This window comes from Lycium barbarum, chromosome 6, assembly GCF_019175385.1.
Source record: "Lycium barbarum isolate Lr01 chromosome 6, ASM1917538v2, whole genome shotgun sequence".
Classification (NCBI taxonomy): Eukaryota; Viridiplantae; Streptophyta; class Magnoliopsida; order Solanales; family Solanaceae; genus Lycium; species Lycium barbarum.
Window position 1 is genome coordinate 129,110,227 of NC_083342.1, and position 12,033 is coordinate 129,122,259.

The 12,033-nt window shown below is 37.9% G+C and overlaps 1 protein-coding gene across 1 annotated transcript; it reads right to left on the reverse strand.

The window, feature by feature from the left end:
• Positions 1-9,448: 9,448 nt before the first annotated feature.
• On the reverse strand, positions 9,449-12,033 carry LOC132598873 (transcription factor GTE2-like). Its single transcript, XM_060312017.1, has 3 exons — positions 10,294-12,033; positions 9,996-10,209; positions 9,449-9,897 (listed from the first exon to the last, which is right to left on the reverse strand). Exons 1-3 carry the CDS (start codon positions 11,803-11,805, stop codon positions 9,839-9,841), a joined length of 1,785 nt encoding a protein of 594 aa, XP_060168000.1. The 5' UTR covers positions 11,806-12,033; the 3' UTR covers positions 9,449-9,838.

Here is a 12,033-nt window from a genome sequence, read left to right on the forward strand (position 1 = left end):
GTACTCAACCTAAATCCTGCAGAAAAGAACTCACTCCGGGGCAGTAGGGGGTATTCAAAAAGGGGAGCCGCGGGTTCAGACTTGTTTAAAATTCTGAAGAGAGTTCGAGCACATTCCAACTTGCAATCTGCCTCCTAAGAGTGAAGTGAGCGTGCAATGAATCGATTGCAAGATATTTTGGGACATCAACTCTCTTCTCATTCGTCAAGGGAAGTAATATCGTTTTGACTTTTATTTTTCACAGAAGTTTTAACGAAGGTGCATTACTTTAGCCTAGAAACTGGGGTTATAATAAAATAGTTTGTGTACCAATTAACATAATCTATTTTGCAATGTCTGAATATTGATATTACCCGATATAGTTGACAGTCTACTCAAAATTCAATGAGCAAAATATCATAAATAACCTACGATTACGGTAGAAGATGATGGAATTTGGATGTGATTCATAAAGTTTCTAGAGCTTCTAAATGTAATCTACCAATCTATATCTATATATAATATAAAGCTAGGCATAGACAAGGTGATGTGGCACCTCTCTTTGGCCAAGGATCATATTTATCTTCTTTTTTTTTTGGCTTTTTCTTCCTCTTTCCTATTTATTCTTATTATTAGAATGAATTTTCTTAAAGAATGAATGTCCTAATTATTGTAATTATTAAGAGGACTTAAAAGGTAGTCTCTTTGTCTACTATGACAAGTTATTTTCTTGCTTATAATTAATTGCCACAGATAATTTTTCTGGCTATGAAACGGATGCAATGCAAGAATGTGATAATCAATTATTATGATTTTAGTGAGTACTGCCTTTTTTTTTTCCAGTTACTAACCCTATTAGTTAGGGCTGCTTATCGGGCGGATCGGGTAGTTAATTATGTTTAACGGTTTGATTTATCGGTTATCGGCTTTTAAATGTACTAATCCGCTAGCCAACCGATAAGATATCGGTTGGTTCGATATCAGATTAGCAATTATCGGACAGTTAGCGGACGGTGTATCGTCTAAATCTAAAAGTCAATGAAATGTTGATGCAAATTTGAAAAATACCAAAGGAAAAATACCAACGACGATGTCACACATCGTATTGGAGCGGGATGGATGAAATGAAGCTCGCATCGGGGTGTTGTGCGATAAGAAGGTGCCGCCTATTCTAAAGGGAAAGTTCTACAAAGCAGTGGTTAGACCGACTATGTTGTATGGGACAGAATGCTGGCCAGTTAAAAAAGCGCATGTCTAGAAGATGAAGGTAGCTGAGATGCGGATGCTGAGATGGATGTGCGGGCATACCAGGAGAGATAGGATTCAGAATGAAGTAATTCGAGACAAGGCGGGTGTGGCTCCTGTGGTGGATAAGATGCGGGAAGGGAGGTTGAGGTGGTTCGGCCATGTGCAGCGGAGATGCGCTGATGCACCAGTGAGGAGGTGTGAGAGGATGACAGTTGGGGGCCTGAAGAGAGTGAGGGGTAGGCCAAAGAAAGCCTGGGGAGAGGTGATTCGGCAGGACATGGCGTTACTCCAACTTACCGAGGACATAACCGGTGATAGGAGGGGATGGAGGTCGAGTATCAGGGTTGAGGGCTAGTGGGGGGCCGAGAGGTTTCCTTCCTCGTATTAGGAGTATTTTTATCCTGCTTCTATGTGTTGGTCTTGTCTATCTTTGCTGTTTTATCATAACTTCGTTGCTCTTGCTATTTCTCATTTTTGCATGGTTTTGATTTGCCTGTCCGTATCTGACTCTTTTCCTTTGTTTTTTTTGTTTTCTTCTGAGCCGAGGGTCTTTCAGAAACAGCCTCCCTACCTTTTAAGGTGGGGGTAAGGTCTGCATACACTTTACTCTTCCTAGACCCCACATTGTGGGATTCAGCTGGGTATATTGTTGTTTTTACCAAATATTAAAATATTGATGAAATTTATACGAGCTCCAGTGCCCCCAGCCTTAGCAATCATGGTTCTTCCTGTACAAGGAGGACCAAACAAAAGAATGACTTAAATGACAAAGTTCAATTAGAACAATTTAGCACTCTTTTTTTAAGCTGAAATTAATTTCAGGTATATTGCAGGAGATCGAATAATGTTTATCTAGTGGCAGTTATTTCCTAAGCAAGTGAATAAAATAGTGAATGGGGCTTTAGCATTAGGGTTTACGGTAGATATTTATATATCTAGGACTAAAAAATAAATATATAATTCTTAGGGTTAACGGTTTAACCGATAAGGAAATTGAGTAATCCGCTCTCGCATCGCTAAACCATTAACTATAAAATTTTAATCCTTTCACCAATCGTTAATCCGGTAACCCAATACTAAAAAGCCAATAAGCCAATTATGCGGTTGGATTATCGGTTACGGTTCAATTTTGAACACCCCTACTATTAGTATTACCTTTCTCCACCTATTTTCTATGCAATTTGTTGTAAGAATAAATGACTTAATTATTACTAATTCCAATCTTTCGTACCTATTGTAAATAATGTCAATATTTAATACCTTAACCTTTCCTATTCCTTCCATGCTAAACTCTTCGGATCCAGCATATGAAATTCAGTCAAAGGTTGTTTACATTTCCTATAAAAAAAGAAGCTAAAACATTCCAACATTGCAGGGCTTTTCTAAAATATGGAGAATGGGCCGTCGAGCATTGCAGGGAGTCCAAAATTGCACAAGCAATAGCAGTTTAAAATAATTCAACACTCAGTAGAGGAATTATGTTAAGATCAAGCGGTGACTTAATTGGTACAGTGAACAATTTATCATTTTGTGATAGGTCGCTTCAGTCAATAACATCATTTTTGTGAGTAGTCTTTTTATTTGAGAAATTATTTAGAATTAATTCATATACCTAGCCTCATCTATGTGGATATTCATATTTTTTTACCTTTAAATCACATGCATACCCACAACTTGAATTAAGCGGTACTTTCAATTTCATGTGTAGTGTGCAGTGGCGAAGCCAGGATTTTCATCTAGGGAGTTCAAAAATTCTAAAAGGTAAATAAACGAAGAAGTCAGGGGTTCAACATCTACTATATATACATAATAAAATAATTTTAACTTTGAAAATACATTGTAATTTTTAGCCGATGGGGTTCGGACGAACCCCCTGGACATAAGCTGGCTCCAACTCTGACTAGTGTGTCATGTTGTTCTATATAATCGTTTTTATGTTTGTACAAAGCTTTTTTCTTGCATAATTTGTTATATTTCATTGTGCTCTTTGTATGTACAATTCATTTGAGCTCACATATACATACTACATACGAAGCCTTCCATTCTATTCATGTTCTGCATTCCGAAAGTAAAATTCTCTCAGAAGACTTTTAGCTAGACATTGAAGTATATAGTATGTTCTTTTGTGTATTTTATGATACAATGAATTCACAGTTCTTTCCATTCTATCAAAGCACTTTACATTTATCGAAGTAAAATTACTTTTGTTCTCTTCATACTGTAAGTATTGTTGGTTTATGTGCAATATTAGTGATAGATTAGAGTGTTGGAGTTGGAGTACACCACCGAAAATATCTATATATTTGTGATTTAATTGATTTAACTTAAATGTTGCCGGTTCTGAATATGATGTTAGCAATATTGCTGGAGTGTTGGAGTTAGATTTTTTTTTTTTTGGTGATTTAATCGATCAACAAAATTATTTCTCGTGCATATATGCCGGAATTATATCCTTTTTTATATATCTTGACAAAGTATAAAAAAAAATAGTGCTTCTAAATTCATTAAATTTTAACAACCGCGCGAAGCGCAGATAAATTTATTAGTTTTATATATATTCATTTTGTAGCATAAACTACATAATACAGAAGAACTCTGTTTTTGCTTAAATCTTAATCTTAACTCTTTTTTTTTTTTTGGGGGAAAATGGTCAAAAATATCTCTCTACTTTGGAAAAAGGGCTAAAAATATCCTGCGAACTTATTTTGGGTCAAAAATACCCCTCTCATCCTTAAAGTTTCTAAATATACCCTTGCCTTGACGGAAATTATCACTTAAAATAACCCGAAATCATTTTTTAAATCAGTTCCATCATTTAAACCCGACCCAACTAAATAATAACCCATAAGATCCCCTTATTCCCCAATTCCCTCAAACTTCAAACCTACGTATTGGGGGAATAAGGGGATCTTATGGGTTATTATTTAGTTGGGTCGAGTTTAAATGATGAAACGAGTTTAAAAAATGATTTCGAGTTATTTTGGGGGATAAATTCTGTCAAGACAGGGGTATATTTAAAAACTTCAAGGATGAGAAGGGTATTTTTAACCAAAATAAGTTCGAACAATATTTTAGCCTTTTTTCTAAAGTAGAGCGGTATTTTTGACCCTTTTCCTTTTTTTTTTTTTTTCCTTCCGTTTATACTCCATCATAAATTACAATTCGTTATATCAATTTAAGAGGCACTCTCTTTCCACCCATGTCTTAACATGTTTTGTCGTCTCTCTTCTTTGTTCAATGTTGGAGATTACTGAACGGCCTTAATGAAAGGGCAAATGAATAAAACAAGTAAATTAAAATGTCTTAACTGATTTTTGTGTTATCATATTTTAGATACTAATAATTTTTCTCGCTAAAAGTTTTCAGAGGAACCGAATACCCCATAAATCCTATGGAGAGGAAGAAGCAAAAAAGAGCTCAAGACAAAGAGAGGTAAAGAGTCGAGTCTGTGAAAAAGGTTGAATCTATGATACTCTGGAGAACAAGGAAGTAGTTGAGGGTTAGCTCAAATTGGAACCTGAGAAGGATGCTCCATTGAAAAACTGTTCTGTGCTTTTGTTGAATAATAAGTGCTTTATTATGTTGTTACTATTAAATTTGAAAGCTTAAATAAGGGCTATATGCCTTTCCATCTTCATTTTATTATTGAAATTTTTTAGGGATGATATTAGAAGAGTGGAAGATATTGTGGCTTTACAGACACATAGCAATGGGAAATGTGATTGCATCAGCAGGACAAAAACAGTAAAATAGTTGATGGCTAAATTTAAAACTGAGTCTTCTTGCATGGTTCTCCTTCAGAACTTTGTTCACATGTTCCTGGATAAGGTCTTGCTTCAGAAATTGGTTCCGTAGAAGATAATGATTAGCTATAGGAAACTCACAGTTTCTTAAAGGCTGGGTTGTAGAATCGCTTCCCAAAAGCTTGAAGCACTCTGGATATAAATATAAGGTTCAGGGTGCAAAGAGAAATTCTAAAAGCTCTGGCAGTTCAAGGTTTGTTCTCTTTCAACTCTTGGAACTGAGGTGACATCTTTTGAGTTGAAGGAGAAGTTTAGGCGACCAAAATCTTTCATTTCCAAATGCTCTTTAAAGGACGTGCATTAGGCGGCTACAGTTACTGCTGTCAAATGCTCAAAAAGGAGAAGTACCCCATGTTGTGGAACATTCCTTCTGTTTCACTGTTCATGTCCTTGAGCGATGATGATGAAGAAGCGTTTAATAAATGGCAGGATATGGAGTCTCAGCTCTCAGGACAGGTGAGATTTTTTGTTGCTTCATTTTGTAACATCCTAGTAAGTTGCAGACCCAAACGCTAGTCAAACTTTCTTGTGCCTTTGCAAAACCAAAGTCCCTTGCTTTAGGCCTTCCAATTCTTCTTTGTTGTTAGATAAGCATGTATCCGGCTTTGGTGTGAGGAGTCTGAGTAAGGTTTAATTCAAATACCATATCCTCTTATAATCCATCTTATATAACCATGGGTGACTTGTATTCTGTTTATGTCAGATTAACCACAATTCTCTGTGTTTGGAAAGCGAAAATTAATCCATTGCTTCTTTCAGAAACTCACCATTTCAACATATGTCAAATAGTGTTTATTTTAAGGCAAATTAAGAGTCTCAAATGCTAAATGTTCTCATAATCTCATACTTTACCTATTGAGACGTACAAGTCTCAAATTAGAATAAAACGTTTCTAGATGAATATTTGACTGATGTAAATGTACCAACAAAAACAGCTAAGACTTAATTCCAACTAGTTCGTGTCGCTTATATGGATGCTTTGCTTTTCTCCTTCCATATGAAGAGATTGTGGGTCTTTTGAAACTTCCCTTGTGTGATTTATGTCTTGCTCTTTTTTTTTTTTCCACATTCAATCATCATCATATTTTTGCACATAAGGATTGGTGCATCTTGATGAAGGCCAATTCTGGAAACTTTCTCTCATTTTATTCTGTATGCTTGCTGCTTGATCCTTCTGTCGTGTGTGATCATTTCTTATCTTGATTAATTTTATTTGACTGAACTTCCATACTAAAATCTGCATTTCAACGTCATTTGTCTTGTATATATGTTGAGCTTTTGAGACCTGACATCAGTCCCCTGTAACATTGTTGGTCTCACAAGTGTTCTATAATATTCTTAATATTCAACTTGAGTGTCTTTCTATTGCACATCACTCCTATAGCACTCATTTTCAGCCATCCTATTTTAGTTCTACCTGATATATCTTCTTTTGTTATGCAATACTCCTTGAAGCGAAAGGTATTACCTATATTGAAAAGACTATTGTGAAGTAAAAGATGCAGTAGCATAAGCAGTTTGATCTTAAGGTTGCAGATCATGATATGAGGTTGTAGTTCGTGCACGGTGCATCAAGTATTGCAGCTACCTTTCATCTTTCTATTGTTACTATTTCTAATAAACTCAATGACACTTGTTCATTTGATCAGTTGATTGAAAATACATCTTCGGAAGTTAGGCCGTCTAACTAATAAGTTGTAGAAAAATATGCCCGACAATGCATCAAGACGAGCTCTGATGTGCGGAAATTCTGTGGCAAACTCATCCAGGTTTTAACAGACCTTAATCTGAAGCGTCGTTTCTTAAGACTGCCACAGATTGTGAAGATGTTGACCGGGGACATGTTTCCTGCTTTGGAAAGGTGAGTTTAGGGCAAACGATCATTATAGTATAATGTAAAATATTATGCTGGAAGTTCTTGGCACGTCTGATCTTACTGCCAGAAACTTTTGGCAATGTGCAGATAGTATATACAAGGACATTCCTCTGACCATTTGGGCATTGTTATATCCTAGGTTTGTTTACAGTGGAATTTCTGTTGTATTTACTATTTAGCACACATTAATTTTCCTTCTGTTCTAAAACTGATAATGATAGCATTTCTGATAATATTTGGCACTCCTATGTTACCATCCAAATATTACATCTTAGCTAATATGTCTGCGTGGAGAATGATTCACACTTGTCATGATTCCCCTCTTATTCCGTATCAACTTTATTTTTGGAACTTCTTGGAATTTGGAACTTGCTGGAGAATGATCAAGTAGGTGAGAATCACTGGTAACACCCCAAGTAGATTTAGCATTAGTGTGATTTGTGTATGTAGCATTATTCTCTTGGTTTTTAAATTCTTATATTTAGAATTTGCTTTCACCCCATTTCTTGGACATATGTGTTTGAGGAAAACATGGATTACTCCTCTTCAAGCGGCTGAACAAGTAAGATTTGCAAGTTCTAAACTAATTGGTTGAATAGATCATAGGAGTTTCCCATGTCTTTAACTGGTCAGGCAGGATTTGGTAGTGGATGATCCTTTGAGTCGCTATCACGAAAAGAACAAATGAATTGCTTTACTTGTAATATCAGTTCAGTTGGCAAGGTGGCGTTGGACTTTGTCAATGCCACTTGGGATTTCAACCAAAGGCTGGTAAAGACCTGACGGTTGGGCTAATAAATTCTAATAAAGTGTCAAGTGGGTATTCTGCTACTGTTTCCTCTGTTAGTTTAGTCTCAACACTTCTTCTGATATATAATATTGTTTTGGGTGGTGGCACCTCATTGACCTCCTATGAATTATGACGTTTGAAGTCCCGACCAATGTAAAATTACATCCAGTATTTGCCGTCAAGTCCACGAGTGACTACTACATTTCTTATTGATTTTGGGAGGAAAAATAGAGAGGCAAATATAGAATTTTATGTAGGCATTTGGCCATGAAAATTCAATATTTTTCACTTTATTTGGAATTTTGAAGTTGGAGTTACGTTGGGTTATAGTTTTTGCAAAGAATATTTGGTTGTTTGAATGTATTGAAAGTGAAAAAAATGAATAAGGTTTTAAGTGTTTCCAACTTCAAGTTGTATTTGAATTTTCATGGCCAAATTTTAATTTCCAAATAAAGTGAAATAATTTTCTGGAAAAAAAGTGAAAGATTCTCAAGGCCAAACGGGTCGTCGTTGGGTGTAATAATATTTTAGAAAACAAAGTTGGACTTCGCTTTAAGCAAAGCAAGTCTTGAACACTTCAAAGGTCTTGTCGAACTAACACCTCGAACGTGATGCAATCGTCACACACTTTATGCCTTGAAATATCTATCCCCTATAACGTTGACTGCAAGAATGCCACCTGACTTATAAAGCTTTTAATTGTCATCCATGTATGCTTTAGCTTGGTGGAAACAATTCTTGTCCATTTTTAGCTTAAGATTAACATATTTTCTTGAGCTTGTATCCAGTGCCTTGGGATTAATGCGTCTGCCTCTTAAAGCACTTATACTTTGTTACATGGGTGTAAACTAAATGGTTGTGTGTGTATATTTTTCGAGAAAATGTTATGTAGGCAATTTCAGTGGAGTCCGTTATTTCAGCCATTTTGGATCCTTCACGTGAAAGGAGATGTTTAGGTCTTTAATAAGAGCCTGTTTGGATGGACTTAAAAAAAGCATAAGTTAGGGGTAGGCCAACTTATTTTTTTTGACTTATAAGCTATTTTCAGCTTATGAGTTGCTTTATAGATAAGCTAAGTCAAACGGGCTCAATTAATTTTTTGGACTTATTTTAAGCACAAAATGACTTTAAACTGACCAGTCAAACACTAAAAAAACTGAAAACAGCTGCCCATAAGCCAATCCAAACGGGCTCTAAGTTAGTTTCTACCAGTACTTGGCTAACTTCATTAAGTATACTGTCATTGCAAAGGCAATAAAGGAAGAAAGGCCAGCGAAGCTAAGTTGCATTCCCAATTAAATAATGCAAGTATATAGAGAAAACGTCACACAATTGACAATTGTTTACATACCATACCATGCCAGCATTCTCTAAAGTCCCAGCAACGTCCCATCTTCGCCATCAAAGAATAGGATTGAATTCATTAAATGCCATTTTAAGTATTTCTTTATTCTGCTCTCAAACCATGGCTTAATATACCGTGCTTTCCAGGAACAGCCACCTACGCAGATGACAGCTGAATTAGGAAGTCGATTCTAACATACAGGCTAAACTTTTTAATAATTTGGGGCATGGTGAAGAATCTTTTCCCCTTCCCCCCAAGTTGTTGCTCAAGATAATTCAATTCACATATATCTTGGCATCGTGGCTCCACAAGTTCTCCACCGACCAACACGTTCTCTCACAATAAATTTGAGGATCATGCCAAAAAAAGTAAGTTGATAGAGCTGGAACCAAAAGAAACGTGTGATGTGTTTTTTCAAGAAAACAATCAAATGTATTTAGTGTAACGAACTGTACAAAAAGGTGTCTCAACTATCTACACATCTCACTCTCATTAACAGAGGGACCATATCTAAAATTCCTAAAATTTGTGATCCCTACGCCATAACTTTTTGTCATCAACACTACCATGGCCCCTTCCTCTCCCAGTTGCTTGTCCTCAGCTTTTTCTTCCTAGCTGGTCATCAGGTGCCCATGTGTTTAAAGCTGTGCACAAACGTTTTCCCAAACTTCTCAGCTCACTGGAATGAGCCATACACGTAGCTAAACAAGAGGATTCGAGTCACCACCCCCAAACAAGAAAATCCAGCAACAACATGAAGGGAGACCAAAAAGAAAAATGTGCTAGAACCAACAAATCTAAGAGTGTGCATCATCAGCATCAGAGTCACTCCCTGAAGAACTTCCTGAATCAGAATCTGCACAAGAAATTATGTTCAATTAATCAGCTTTCCCCTGGGCTCACTTGAGCCACAAAAACATCATTTTTCGGCAGTAGTAATGGTAGAATATATACCACTAGAAGAGGAGGAACCGCTGCTTGAGCTGCTGGAACTACTGGAGCTACTACTACCACCATTATCTTGATCCCGACCACCACCTTCATCCTTCTCAATTTCCACTGGAGGAAAATGGGTGGCGGGTTCATCATCCTCTATCTCTACATCCTCATCTCCAGCATCACCCTTCTTGGGCTTTTTAAATGAATCATTTTTCTCGCTAGTTGCAGGCTGCAAAAAACACAATTTATTAGCAAGTGCACACAATGTGTGGATCAAAAGACTTAGAAAAATGCAATTTTGCATTAGCATTACCCCATCTGCCTCCGCAAAGGATGTAGTTGCAGCAGAAGCTGCAGCACTGGCGGATGGAGGTCCCAAATTGTTCATCAAAGCCTGCCTCTTAGTTTTGCTCACCATCTTCTTCCAATTGGTCACAAACCTATCAAGCTCCCATAGAGTCTCCGTGTCAAGGGCCTCAATGTCAAGCTCAATCTCATCACCATCTTGGGCTAAATGCTCATTCCTTTTCCTTATAATCTGGACTAACTGCGGCATCTTCTCTTGCGGTAAACTTTGCAATCCAACACCTAATTTATGCTTCTCCTCCATACTCATCTCTCTTTTATTCGGATCCTTTGCCCTCGGCTTAGGTTGCTTTGGTACACGAGGAGCTTCAGTAGCAGCTGATTGGGGCTTTGTTGCCGGTGGTGCCCTCACTGGGGAAGGAGTCGACAACGGGGACTGCTGCCGCACTGGTGGATTGGGTGGTGGCAACGGCAAAGAGGGGGTTGATGCACTTGAATGATTTTGCATCCGTTCTTGCTTCTTAGGGGCCGGCGTAGCCTTGGGTTTCTTCACTCTTTCGGGCGTAGGAATGTGATTCCAAGAACTCCCCTGCAACTCATCTACAGGGTGAAATTCCCTCCTTCCCCCATCAAGCTTATTCAATTTATCCTGAAGCGGTCTAAACATCTCCTCAAATCGTGCAAGAAGCTGCTCAGCAAAGCCATGAACTTGATCTGTTTTAGGGTTATACAACAAGGCATTATTGAAAGTAAGCCTTACATCAGCTGCAAATTCAAAAGGGGTAGGGTAAAAATTCTTAGCCAAATTAGATTTCACCGTCCCCAAATCCATGGGTCGTTTAATTATCTGATGGTAATCATGTAGACCCAAAGCTTCAGCATCTACGGGTGTATTGAAAATCCACCCACTTTTATGCTTCATCAGCTTCCCCAAAATACCCCTACATTCCTTCATCATACTTTCCATTCCGATTATACCCTTGACACCTAAATTCCTATTTTCAACTCCGTTTGGGAGTTTTTTCGGATCTTTAACGGATCCAGAAGGTGTGGGCCGTTTATTACCCGATAATTTCTTCGATTTCCCATGAGATCTGGGGTTGGTGGTGCTCAATTGACCCGATTCGATTCGATCTTTAAGGTTTCGGGTCTGTTCAAGCTCCGACACCAACCGACTCCGTAGCTCATGGAGTTCGCCTTTGTTGTAAGAGACAACGTTGTAGGTCAAATAGCCTCCAAGATTAAGACCGTCAACGTTGGCCGTTGATTCAATCGGCCGTTGATTGAACGAATACGCATCATCTGACGCCGTTTGTGTAACGGCCGGCGAATCATCGATATGCCGACCATTAGATGTGTGATGGAATTGCTTCTGTTTTTTCTTAGGGTTAGGGTTAGGGTTCAGTTGTTGTTGTGTATAAGGGGTTTTCCCCATGAATCCACCACCGGCACCACCAGCACCACCACCAGACTGAGCCCAGCTAGATTCATTCCGGCTAGCTAAGACGGCGGATGCCATGAATTGCACCGGCAACCGGCGTTTCTATCGTCGATTTTATCGGTTTCACGTGGTGTTGAAATCATGAAATCGAAAAGCACGTGATGGCTACGCGCCTGCCGGATTCCGACAATTTCTCCGACCACCTTTGATTTAACTCAAAAAGGAGATATTTTTTTTTTCTTTCTATAAATTGGAACCCAATTGAAGGCAAAGGGTTTGAAGGGATTGAGCGAGGAATGAGAGGGG